Source organism: Ceratotherium simum, chromosome 9 (assembly GCF_057802395.1).
Source record: "Ceratotherium simum simum isolate JZ-2026a chromosome 9, ASM5780239v1, whole genome shotgun sequence".
Lineage (NCBI taxonomy): Eukaryota > Metazoa > Chordata > Mammalia > Perissodactyla > Rhinocerotidae > Ceratotherium > Ceratotherium simum.
The window spans coordinates 63693920-63707815 of NC_141908.1; the positions used below are offsets into that span (position 1 = coordinate 63693920).

A 13896-nucleotide genomic window follows, 5' to 3' on the forward strand; every position below is an offset into this window, starting at 1 on the left:
ACTGCAAATATTTTCTTCCATTTGGTGGGTTGTCTTTTCGTTTTATTCCTGATTTCTTTTGCCTTGCATAAGCTCTTTAGTCTGATGTAGTCCCATTTGTTTACTTTTTCTTTTGATTCCCATGCCTGAGTAGACATGGTATTCAAAAAGATGCTGCTAAGACCATTGTCAAAGGGTGTACTGCCTATATTTTCTTCTAGGATTTTTATAGTTTCAGGTCTTACATTCAAGTCTTTCATCTCTTTTGAGTTAATTTTTGTGTATGGCATAAGATGATGGTCTTCTTTTGTTCTTTTGCATTTGGCTGTCCAGTTTTCCCAACAACATTTATTGAAGAGACTTTCCTTTCTCTATTGTATGTTCTTGGCTTTTTTGTCAACGATTAGCTGTCCATGGAAGTCTGGGTTTATTTCTGGGCGTTCAATTCTGTTCCATTGATCTGTGTGTCTGCTTTCCTGCCAGTACCGTGCTGTTTTGATTACTATAGCTTTGTAGTATATTTTGAAGTCTGGGATTGTGATGCCTCCAGCTGTGTTCTTTTTTCTCTTGGCTATTCGGGGTCTTTTGTTGTTCCATATAAATTTTATAATTCCTTGTTCTATTTCTGTGAAGAATGTCATTGGAATTCTAATTGGGATTGCATTGAATCTGTGGAGTGCTTTAGGTAATATAGACATTTTAACTATGTTATTTGTCCAATCCATGAGCATGAAATATCTTTCCATTTCTTTATGTCTTTTTCGATTTCTTTCAATAATGTCTTATAGTTTTCAGTGTATAGGTCTTTCACTTCCTTGGTTAAATTTATTCTTAGATGTTTTATTCTTTTTGTTGTAATTGTAAATGGGATTGTATTCTTGACTTCTCTTTCTGCTAGTTTGTTATTAGCGTATAGAAACGCAACTGATTTTTGTAAGTTGCTTTTGTACCCTGCAACTTTGCTGTAGTTGTTGATTATTTCTAATAGTTTTCTGGTGGATTATTTAGGGTTTTCTGTATATAAAATCATGTAGTCTGCAAACAGTGAGAGTTTTACCTCTTACTTTCCAACTTGGATACCTTTTATTTCTTTTTCTTGCCTAATTGCTCTGGCCAAAACCTCCAGTCTACGTTGAATAATAGTGGTGAGAGTGGGCACCCTTGTCTTGCTCCTGTTCTCAGAGAGATGGCTTTTAGTTTTTCACCATTAGTTACGATGTTGGCTGTGGGTTTCTCATATGTGGCCTTATGTTACATTGAGGTTCTTTCCTTCTATACCCATTTTATTGAGAGTTTTTATCATAAATGGATGTTGGATCTTGTCAAATGCTTTCTCTGCACCAATTGAGATGATCATATGATTTTTATTCCTCATTTTATTAATGTGGTGTGTCACATTAATTGATTTGCGGATGTTAAACCATCCCTGCATCCCTCGTATAAATCCCACTTGATGATGGTGTATGATTCTTTTTCGTGTGTGTGTGAAGAAGATTAGCCCTGAGCTAACATCCATTGCCAATCCTCTTCTTTTTGCTGAGGAAGATTGGCCCTGGGTTAACATCCATGCCCATTGTCCTCTACTTTATATGAGATGTTGCCACAGCATGGTTTGACAAGCGGTCCATCTGTCCACACCTGGTATTTGAACCTGCAAACCTGGGGCCACCAAAGCAGAGTGTGAAAACTTAACTGCTATGCCACCAGGCCGGCCCCTGGTGTACAATCCTTATAAAGTATTGCTGTATTTGATTTACCAATATTCTCTGAGGATTTTTGCTTCTATGTTCATCAGCAGTATGGGCCTGTAATTTTCCTTCTTTGTGTTGTCCTCATCTGGTTTTGGTATCAGAATAATGTTGGCCTCATAGAATGAGTTAGGAAGCATTCCATCTTCTTCAGTTTTTTGGAATTTAGTTTGAGAAGCATAGGTATTAAATCTTCTTTAAAAGATAGAATTCTCCAGAGAACCCATCTGGCCCTGGACTCCTGTTTTTGGGGAGATTTTTGATTACTCTTTCAATCTCTTTACTTGTGATTGGTCTATTTAGATTCTCTATTTCTTCTTGATTCAGTTTTGGGAGGTTGTATGAGTCTAAGAATTTATCCATTTCTTCTAGGTTATCCAATTTATTGGCATATAGTTTTTCATAGTATTCTCTTATAATCCTTTGTATTCCTGTGGTATCCATTGTAATTTCTCCTCTTTCATTTCTAATTTTATTTACTTGAGCCTTCTCTCTTTTTTTCTTAGTGAATATGGTTAAGGGTTTGTCAATTTTGTTTATCTTCGCAAAGAACTAGCTCTTAGTTTCATTGATCCTTTCTACTGTTTTTTTAGTCTCTATTTCATTTATTTCTTCTCTAATTTTTATTATTTCCCTCCTTCTGCTGACTTTGGGCTTTGTTTCTTCTTTTTTCTAGTTCTGTTAGGTGTAGTTTAAGATTACTTATTTGAGATTTTTCTTATTTGTTAAGGTAGGCCTGACCTGCTACAAATTTCCCTCATAGTACTGCTTTTGCTGCATCACATAAGAGTTGATAAGTCATTTTTTTCATTTTCATTTGTCTCCAGGTATTTTTTTATTTATCCTTTGATTTTTTCATTGATCCAGTTCAATAGTATTTTGTTTAGTCTCCACATATTTGTGGCTTTCCTGGCTTTTTTCTTGTAGTTGATTTCTAGTTACATAGCACTGTGGTGAGAAAAGATGCTTGATATGATTACAGTCTTCTTAAATTTATTAGGCTTGCCTTGCTTCCCAACATATGGTCTATCTTTGAGAATGTTGCATGTGCACTTGAGAAGAATGTGTCTTTTGCTGTTTTTCGATGGAATGCCCTATATATATCTATTAAGTCCATCTGGTCTAGTGTTTCATTTAAGGCCACTATTTCCTTGTTGACTGTCTGTCTGGATGATCTATCCATTGATGTAAGTGGGGTGTTGATGTCCCCTACTTATATTGTGTTGCTGTCAATTTCTCCCTTTAGGTCTATTAATAGTTGGTTTGTATACTTTGGTGCTCCTCTCTTAGGTGAGTATATATTCATAAATGTTATGTCCTCTTGGTGGAATGTCCCTTTTATCATTATATACTGCCCCTCTTTGTCTCTCATTGCCTTTTTTATCTTGAAATCTGCTTTGTCTGATATAAGTATGGCAACACCTGCTTTCTTTTGCTTGCCATTTTCTTGGGGTATCATCTTCCATCCCTTCACTCCTAGCCTGTGTTTGTCTTTAGAGCTGAGATGTGTTTCCTTGAGGCAGCATATTGTTCAGTCTTGTTTTTAAATCCATCCAGCCACTCAGTGTCTTTTGATTGGAGAATTCAATCCATTTACATTTAGAGTGATTATTGATATATGAGGGCTAAATACTGCCATTTCATCTCTTGTTTTCCATTTATTCTATATTTCCCTTGTTTCTCATCCCATGTATTTCTGACTGCCATTTCAGTTTGGTGATTTTCTATAATGGTTTTCTCTTTATTTATCATTTGTATCTCTGTTCTGATTTTTTGTTTAGTGGTTACTGTGCAGTTTGTATAAAAGATCTCATAGATGAGATAGTCCATTTTCTGATAGCCTTTTATCTCCTTAGCCTAAGCATGTACCATCCCTTTCCTCTTCCCCATCTAAGTTATTGTTATCACAATTTATTCTGTTTTATGTGATGAGTTTGTGATTAAAATGAAGTGTTTATAGTTATTTTTGATGCTTTCCTTCCCTTTATCTTTAATGTTATAATTAAGTGTTTGCTATCCTGTTCTGATAGAGAGCTACAATTTTCTGATTTTGTCTATTTATCTCCTTGCTCAAGGCTTTGTAAACCTTTTCTTTTTTGTTTCAGATATAAGGGCCTTCTTGATCAAATATTGTAGGGAGGGTGTTGTAGTGATGAACTCCCTCAGCTTTTGTTCACCTGGGAAAGTTTTTATTTCTCCATCATATCTGAAGGATAGTTTTTCTGGATAGAGTATTCTTAGCTGAAAGTTTTTGTCATTCAGTATTTTGAATATATCCTTACACTCTCTCCTAACCTGTAAGGTTTCTGCTGAGAAATCCACTGAAAGCCTGATACAGGTTCCTTTATAGGTTATTTTCTTCTGTCTTGCTGCCCTTAATATTTTTCTTTGCATTGACTTCTGCCAGTTTTACTAATATATGCCTTAGAGAAGGTATTTTTACACTGATGTAATTAAGAGTTCTATTGCCTCCGTTTACTGGTAGTCTAGATCCTTCCTCAGGTTTGGGAAGTTCTCAATGATTATTTCTTTGAACAAGCTCTCTGCTTCTTTCTCCCTCCCTTCTCCCTCTGGAATACCTTTAATCCTTATGTTGCATTTCCTAATTGAATCAGATATTTCTCAGAGAATTTCTTCATTTCTTTGTAATCTTAGTTCTCTCTCCTCTTCCCATGAAGCATTTCTATATTTCTGTCCTCTAAATTGCTAATTCTGTCCTCTACAATATCAGCTCCATTTTTTAAGGATTCCAGATTGTTTTTTATCTCATTCATTGTATTCTTCATCTCCAGCATTTCTGTTTGGTATTTTTTTTAGAGTTTCAATGTGTTTTGTGAAGAATTTCTTCTGCTCATTAATTTTATTCTTGAGTTCATTGAACTGTCTTTTTGAGTTTTCTTGTAGCTCGTTGACTTTCTTTATGGTAACTGTTGTCAGTTCTCTGTCATTTAGATTGTAAATTTCTGTGACTTCAGGATTGGTTTCCTGAGATTTTCATTTTCCTTCTGCTCAGGAGTGTTAATGTATTTCTTCATGGTGTTTGATGGAGTAGACCTTTGCCAGTGCATAGTGGTAGTATCTGATCACAGATTCCACCTGCCTCCAATGAGGGGGGAGGGGGGCAGGAGCTGTATTTTCTGAGCCCACTGTGTCTGCTGGCAGTTGTGCCTATCTGTTGGAAATTGTGCCTATAAGGCTCTCTCCATTTGCCCACTGGCTGCTGCTGCTTCACACATACAGGGGCAGGCACTCTGATGTGCATCCGCTGCTCTGGCTGACTGGCTGAGCTGGTGCATCAGCTAAAAGGGGTGCTTTCTTTCCCATTTGTACTCCCACTCTGCACTCATTGGTCACCTGGCTGGGGGTTTGGCTTGGTGGGGGCATCCACACAGTGTCTGAGCCACCTCTGTGTGGATCATTCCTGCAGGCTGGGAAGCAACTCAGAGTGAAAGCATTCCCGCGGAGAGCCCCCTGTTTCCCAGTCTCCTCTCAGAGTTGTGCACTGGCTGCTGCTTGAGGTGCCATGCCCTAGAATGCTGCTGCTGGGGAGGAGGAGGAGATCCGCTTACCTCTTTCCACTGCTTCCTGGGGATCCAGTGCCCCCACCTTCAGACATGGCTGCATGGATCACTCAGACGTCCTCTTGTGTTGTGTGGATGTCCTCTGTTGGTTAATTAATGTCCTTTTCATTGTATCTTAGTGGGGAAAGACTAAGGAGACAGCTCACTCTGCCATGATGCTGACATCATCTCTTGATATTTTAAAATGTTCCACAGAGGGGCTGGCCTAGCGTAGTGGTTAAGTTCGCATACTCTGCTTCAGTGACCCAGGGTTCATGGGTTCGGATCCTGGGTGTGGACCTATGCACCACTCATCAAGCCATGCTGTGGTGACATCCCACATACAAAAAAATAGAGGAGGATGGGCATGGATGTTAGCTCTGGGCCAATCTTCCTCAGCAGAAAGAGGAAGATTGGCAACAGACATTAGCTCAGAGCCAATCTTCCTCACCAAAAAAAAATCATAATAATAAATAAATAAATAAAATATTCCGCAAATATACCAAAAATGTCTATTCTCTATTTGAGAGATGTAAGGTTCTAATTTGTGTTGGCCTGCCATAACAAAGTATTGCAACTACTCAACTCTGCCTTTGTACCTGGAAATCAGCCATAGACAATATGCCATGAATGGCCATAGCTGTGCATCTTCCATCAGTTTTGCTTCTGAGAATGTCGAGTGTAGTCCTCAGCCCTGTGATTCTTGGGTTCCTCTTAAGTGAGTTTTTAATTTTCTCTACTTCGTCATGCTTTCTGTATAACCTCAGCTGTTAGGTCTACATATTAGCAGAAGTAGAAGAAACCACAGTTATTTTTGCACAAAGGGGACAGGTGACTCAACTAGTAAATATCAAGCCCTCTGCCAAGAAAAAGTGAATCTCTGCTCCTAACCTCCCCATGGTATAATTTGCAGCCCTCTCTTATCATCAAGATCTAGAGTAACACAGTCTACCAGTGGAGCTCCCCTTCAGGTTCTCTCAGTGTAAAATTGTTTCTCAGTCCCCTGCTGTCCTTGCCCTCCTCCCTATGTGAATAACTGTTTGCCCCGGAATAATTCCTTGAACAGTCTGTCCTCACCTACCAATCTGGAATACTAGCTCATTAATATATTTAGATACCATATATGTGCAGATCTATTTCTTTCTTTATTCTGTTCCAAAAGACCAGCTTGTCTGTCTTCGCACTAGTACCACACTATTGATGATTCATAATGTCTTGACATAAACAAGGGAAAAACACCTCACCCCACTACCCCCACCTGTCACCCCTCCTACCACTTTCTTGTTCTTTTCTGGGAGTGCTTTGGCTAATTCTTATCCTACCTTCCTCCATATAAATTTGAAATAGACCTGCTCATCTCTCTCTCTCTCTCACACACACACAAACACACACATAATGTTGAGGTGTTGATTGAGATTTCATTAAAACTTTATATCAATAAGGAGAGAATAGATATCTTTACAGTACTGATTATTCTTGTCAATATAAATAGTCTATCACTCCACTATGTGATAATTTCATTTTTTTTACTTAAAGTTTACTAATTTTATTCAGGAATATCTTTTGTTAGATTTATTCATAGGTAGTTAATATTCTATTGTTATTAAAAATGGTATATTCTCTAAGTGCTTGTTACTAATATATAGAAATTTGATTGATTTTTGTATGATTATGTGCCCAGCAACCATTGCAGATCCTCTAATTAATTCTTCTTTCTAATCTGTTGATTCTTGTTTTTTAATATAATCATAGTATCTGCAGATAATAAAAGCTTAGTTACATCCCTTGCAGTCTTATATTTTTAAATTATTTCTTGCACTCTTCCCATTCCTAGGGCCTTCAGAGAAATAGTGAATAAAGTGGTGAAAGTGGCCTTCTTGTCTTCTTTCTGATTTTAAAGAAAACATTTTTAAGTAATTCACCATTAAATATGATGTCCACTGTAATATTTTGGTAGATAACAATGCCAGGTTAAGAAAATACCCTTCTAATTTGCTAAGTTTTTTAATCAGTGAATGTTGACTTTTTTAAAAATATATTTTATGCATTTATTGAGACTATCATTTTTTGTTTTATTCTTTGACTAAAGCAATTTTATTCATCATGTATTATCTTCCTTATGTATTTCTAGATTATGTTTTCTAGTAATTTTTTAGGATATTAGCATTTAGATTCTTGAGAGAAGTTGGGCTATAATTTTCCTTTCTCAGAGTTTCTTGGTCTGGTTTTCATATCAAGATTACACTAGCTTCATGAGTTATGTTACCTCTTTTTTATTGTTTTCAGAAAGTTTATAAAGCTGGAATTATATATTCCTTGAATATTTGGTAGAAATCACTGGCAAAATATTTAACCTGGTCCTGGATCTCTTAGTGAGAAACATTTTAAACTATGAGTTCAATTACTTTAGTGATTCAGAACTGTTCATATTTTCTATTTCTTTTCAAGTTCTTTTGGCAAGTTATACTTTCTTGGAAATTTATTCAATTCATCTAAATTTTCAAATTTATTGACATAAAGTTATCATATATCCTATCTATACAGATCAGATTTTTGAAAGGAAGTATAGCTTAATGATACATATACAGAACATATGCTCCGAACCCAGACTACCTAAGTTGAACTCCAACACTTAAAATTTATGTTCGGCCTAGTTATTTATCTTCTGTGTTCTTTAGTTTTCCAACTATAAAATAAGAGAAATAATCATACGTACTTCGTATGATTGCTATGGCAATTCAGTAAGTTAAAGTGCTTACAAAGGTAAAGTGCTTAGAACACTGTGTGGTACTTAACTGGTGACATGTAAATTAGTGCTTTTGAAATGTGCTGCAAAATTTGATGTGCAATATTTTCATTCTTTTCTAAATCACATCTAAGTTCAAATTTTGTGTATTACTTTGTATTCATGAGCTAGTATTTAAATTCCAAGTATATTCTATTTTTAGTTTTCTTTTTGTTATTGATTTCTAATTTAATTGCTTTGTGGACTGACAGCATGACCTTTATGGTACCAGCCTTTTGAAATATGTGAAGAATTGATTTATTGGCTTAGCACACATGATTAATTTTTAAATGTTCCGTGTGGTTGAAAAGAATGAATATTGTCAGTTTGGGGGTGCAGTGGTCTAAATATTTCCATTCAGTCAATATGTTTAATTGTGTAATTCAAATATTCTATATATTTTTTTCCTCTTTGTTCTTAAAAGTATTGGAATTAAGATAATTTGTTAGCTTCTTCATGTAGTTCTATTTTTGCTTTTTATTTCTTTATCTAGGTTATTAGGCATACCCAGGGTTATCCTGGTGAATTGAGTCTTTTATTGTTATGCAGTGACCTTTATCATAGGTAATGTCTCTTTGTCTTAAGTTCAATATGTTTGATATTAACATAGCTATATCAGCTTTCAATGTAAGTGTCTTTGTATGTTTAGATCTGTTTCTTGCAAACACTCTACCCTTACCCCTGGATTTTGCTTTATTTTCATTCAGTCTTAGAATTTCTGACTTTTAAACTGAATTTGAACCATTTACATTTATGTTTATTACAAATCTTTGGAATATTTTTATTTCCTTATTTGTGCTTTCAATTCATTCTGCTTTTTAGTAATTTTTTAAATTTCTCCTTTCTTGCTTTCTTTTAGAGTATTAAATTTTTTTAATTCAGTTTTACCTCTGTTTGAAATTGTGTGTTATATGTATATTCCTTTTGACAATTACTCTTAAATTTTAACATGTATACTTAAAGTAAAAGTCAAAGTTATAATAATTTTGTTCTAATCACTCTCTTATCATATTTAACCAACAATTTAGTTTTGAATTTTTTACCAGCTAAATTACTTTCCTATTTTTTATACAGTCAGATTTTGTTTATATTTACTCACGTATTTACCAGTTTATTTTTTGTTCACCATTCCTTTTTGCATTTCATACTTTATAGAAGCACCCTCAGTCTTTCTAAAGTACATCTATTCCTTAGAAATGTCATTAGTGAATGTATTTTGGGAGTAAACTCTCAGATTTTATTTCATAAAACTGTCTTTGTTTTACCCATGTTCTGGAATATAATTATGGCTGGATATACAAGTTCTCGGGGACAGTTATTTATTCTTAGCACTTAAAGATATTGTTCTACTTAAATGTTTTACTTTTTGTTTTACTTAATTCCTATGTAAGTGAACCCTTCCTCTCTCACCCCCTACACATACCTCAGGCTGCTTTTAAGATCTTTTCTTTGTTTTTCCTTAGCATCACTATGATGAACAGTTCCGGACAAGTTTCAGCTATTTTTCTCTCCTATATTGCCTCTCCTCATTTTCTTTATTCTTTTCTTCTGAAACTCCAGTTATATATATCTTAGACTTCCTTTTTTTCTTCTACATCCTTTAAGAACTATCATATTTTCCATTTCTCTCTGCTGCACTCTGGTTAATTTGTCCTCCAATTCAGTAATTCTCTCTTCAGTTGTCTCTAATTTACTATTTTATCAATTCAATGCATTTTTAAATTTCTTGATTATATTAACACTATATATATAAAATAAAATTTCTGAATAGTTATTTTTCAAATATGACTGGAATTTTTTGTTAGGTTCTTATTCCATTCCTGTGTTTTCCAGTCCCTTCTTTATATATTTAAACATATAAAATGCACTCATTTTATATTCTATATCTGGTAATTCAAATACCTGAAATCTTTGAAATGTAGCTCTAATGTATGGGTTTTTTTTTCCTGCTAACAGTCATGGTGGTTTGTTTCTTCATATTTGTCTGTGTGTGTAGTATGTGTGTATGTGGAGGGGGTGTTGCTATATATGAGCTAATTTTTGACAGAAATGTATCATTGAGAGTTCTATATTTGCATAGAATGTATTACTCTATAGAAATTCATCAAATTGAACATATTAAATATGTGCAGTTCTTTGAATAGCAATTATACCTCAATAAAGCTTTTAAAAATTTTTCATATGCTTTTTTGGGCATCTGGGAGAGCTATAAATACAGGTTCATTTTAAATTAGTTTCTCACTTGGAGTTTTATGGATAATACAGTGGATTTGACCTTTGAAGTCATATAAGAGATAATATGTGATTATGAATTGTTAAGAGATATTTTTATTTTCTCCTCTTCTTTCTCTATCCACAGCTGAAACCAAGACATAATTTTTTTGCTACTACCTCTGTGGCATGATTTTTGTTTTAAACAACTCTTTCACCAAGGGTGTAGATCTTTGAGATCTACATATTTTTAGGGGCTTTTAGTTTTAATTCCTCATCTTGTTTGAGACTGATGTCTTGTTTTAAATCCTCTGGCCAGCCATTATGTATTTGGGTATTGCCAATGCCCATAGGGCAAGCATCAGCTTCAACACTTGCTTACCATTCCAGATTTGTGTTCTCCCCAATTTTTTACTCTATAGGGTTTCTCTTACTTCCTTGAAAGCTCAGCTGTTTTTAAGATGATGGTTTTAATGTTTTATACAGAAATCTAGGCAGAATTTTTTCAGAATATCTACTCCAGAATATTACTGGAAACCACAGTAGAGTTTTTGTTTGTTTTTTGTTTTGCTTTTAAAAAGTATTGTCTTCACACTGAATTTCTCAGGTCTGTGCACTCTTAATTCCAGTTACTTCTTCTCCAAAACTGAACACACACAAAAACATAGCTACACAAACTCAAAAAGTTTCATAGGATTTGAGTAAGACATTTTATACATATCATTGGTACCTAATGGTTACTCACTTATTGGAAGAAACAATTTAAACTTGACTTTGAACTGGCTCTAATTATTAATACTACTTTCTATAACCAGGGCATTCTTTTTGTCTAAAACTTTTATTCATTTGTTCATTTGCATAATTGACATACACCAATCCAGATGCCTGTAGAGATGTTCTGCTTACATGTTCCTGTGTCATCTGTATCCAGATTCAGTGTTTTCTAAAATCCAGTAATGGGATCTTGCTAGATTACATACTAAGCAAGCTAGACAATATTTGAGTGAGAAGAGATTAATGGAAGACAAATCAATGAATAAATATCGAGGAAACATATTAATTAAATAATGTATTCAACAAATAAATGTTATTGAATACTTCCTATGCATTAATTAAGTGCTGAGGATATAGTGGTAAATTTATGCCATAGTCAAGGATACAGAAGAGTAAACATTTAATTACAATATAGCATAATGAGTTTTATAATAGAAATGTGTAGAATGCTTTAGAAGCACTAGAGAAGGATATTTATTTACTTAGGCAAGTTTCAAGGAAGGTTTCTAGAGGAGTTAACACACGCTGAATGAGACCTAAAAAATGAGAAGTTAAAAGAAGGCCTGGGGTGCTCCAGACAAAGGAAATGGCAAAAACAAGGGCCCAGAGGCATGGAAAACATGGTACATTTAAGAAATTATAAGTTATTCTATGTCTCTGGACCATAGGATATGGACCAAAATCCATATGGAAGACTAGCCAGAGAAGACACTGGAGAGGTAGGTAAGAACATCAGATCATCTGGTATGTTTTATGCCTTGCTAAGGAATTTGGACTTTATTGTGGAGAGTCTCTGGAGGGTTTTAAACAAGACAGTGACAACAGAAAACAAAGACCTACTAGAGGTTATTAATTACCATTTTACAAGTTGCTGGGGAAGGATACAAACTAATTTTCATTTTCATTTTCTGATAAATAGGAACTCAGGCTCGTGCCGGAGGCCAGAGTATTTTCACTTCTCGTGTTTTCTCAAATATGTAAGTATCTAAGAAAATTAATGGGTAATTATAAATTAATATTTTAATAATTCCATGAGTGCTGTTCAAAAGCATATGATTACATGGAATCCTCCATTCTTGTAGTTCTACTTGGATTCAGTGAAAATTCTGTCTTTTGCAAATTCTCAGCACTAAGCTTAAATTGTAAAAAGACAAAGTGAGTGTTCTTCCTATTCCTTCTGCATTTCTTTATCCCCACTGTGATTCTACTCTTCACTTATATTCAGAGTCTTCATGCCACTTTCAAGGATATCCTACCACGATCTCCACTTCAGGTAGCTTTCCAGGATCTGGACTTGTCCCTTTGCCTTTCTCCCCTTTGAATATTTACCATTCTTTAGGCCTTTGGAGATTATTGGCTTCCTAAGGATGGTTAGTTTACTGTAAGTATTAATAACTTAATCAGTTATTCTTCTCCTAAAGGATATTTACAATATAATCCAAAATAATAATCTCTAAAGATGGAAAGTACAGGTCTTTGAAGCAGATATTTTTGGGGCCTGAGGGATTTTCATTCCTCAAACCTTGGGGTCCCCCTATTCTGTTTCTTGATTTTAGAAGAGAAAGCCTATTATTTTAGACCCAACATCATCATCTATTTACAAAATCAATAAGCCAAATTAGGTCCAGGATTTTACAAATCCTAAATTCATATGAAAATGGTTGGGTAAAGTTAAGTGGTGTATGGTGGCAGGTGGTGTTGACATATTCAGATCAAGCTTCCTTGGAGGAAGGATCTTGACTTTAGGGCTGATGGATGTCAGTTTGACTGACTTATTGAGAGTTCATAGGATACATATTTAAAAGATGCAGAAGGAAGGAAACTGACTAGTCCAGTTTAAAGCAATAGAACAAAGTGGAAGAATTATGATCACACATACGAAATGACCATTTTTATTTTATTTATTGAATAAATGTATTTTATTTATTAAAAATGTAAATACTTGCCTCTTTATAAAAAAGGTTAGAGGAGTCTCATAATAGTCTTAATTTGTGCCTCTTCATTTTCCCCCACCTAAGATTACAGAACTACAAAGTCACTTGAATCTTTTATAGCAAATACTTTGGATACCCTTTCATTAAAAATCTTAGCTCAGCTAAGATGAATAACTTGATGGATGAACTGGAGCTTATTCACCATTCCCAACCAAAATGACAGGAAAATACTTATGGCTGCATCCACCCAGCCTAATATCAGGTCAGAGTACAAACAAAACACAGCTAACAATGCTTTCTAGTCTGATTCTGCCCATCATACACAGGTCACATTCTTGTTCTGATTTAACTCCAGATTTCATGACTTTTCTATAGAATCATCACATCTGTTCTACCATCCACCTCATCTCTCCTCCCTCTCCTCTATTCCTTAGTTCTGTTTTTTAACACAAAACATATACAGAAAGGTTTATGAAATAGACATGGAAATTCAGGACCAAGAGAATGAAGACAAAGCAAATATGATAGCAGTGAGGGTAAACAGAGTTGCAATAATTAAGGATTGCACTTGGATAATGAATAAATCTGTGTTATTGGGATGGAAGGTGTAAGGAGTAACAGAATGATAAGGCAATATGTCTGCTGCACTGCAGAATGTGATCAGAAATTTTTACTTTATTTATTGGATGACACTCTGATGGTTTGGGGGGGGGATGTTATGATCAAATTAGGATACATAATGGATAACTGTGGCAGAAATTTATAAGAAAACTTGAAGCCAAGAAATTAGGAACCAGTTCCAGAAGTCCATTAGTGGACTGCAAAGGCTTCATTTTGGATTAGAGACTAGGCCCAGGTCCAGAAGACTGTAAATGGGAATTTATTTTTCAAACATTTACTGAGAA

At 34.8% G+C, this 13896-nt stretch overlaps 1 protein-coding gene across 2 annotated transcripts in view; it reads left to right on the forward strand.

Annotated features, from left to right (window-relative positions):
- The window catches only part of FSIP2 (fibrous sheath interacting protein 2), a 96796-nt gene that overhangs the window by 38258 nt on the left and 44642 nt on the right, over positions 1–13896 (forward strand). For both annotated transcript variants that reach the window (XM_087435463.1, XM_087435464.1), the window contains exon 14: positions 11977–12034. In XM_087435463.1, coding sequence (XP_087291589.1) covers positions 11977–12034 — 58 coding nt within the window. The remainder of the gene's footprint in view (positions 1–11976; positions 12035–13896) is intronic.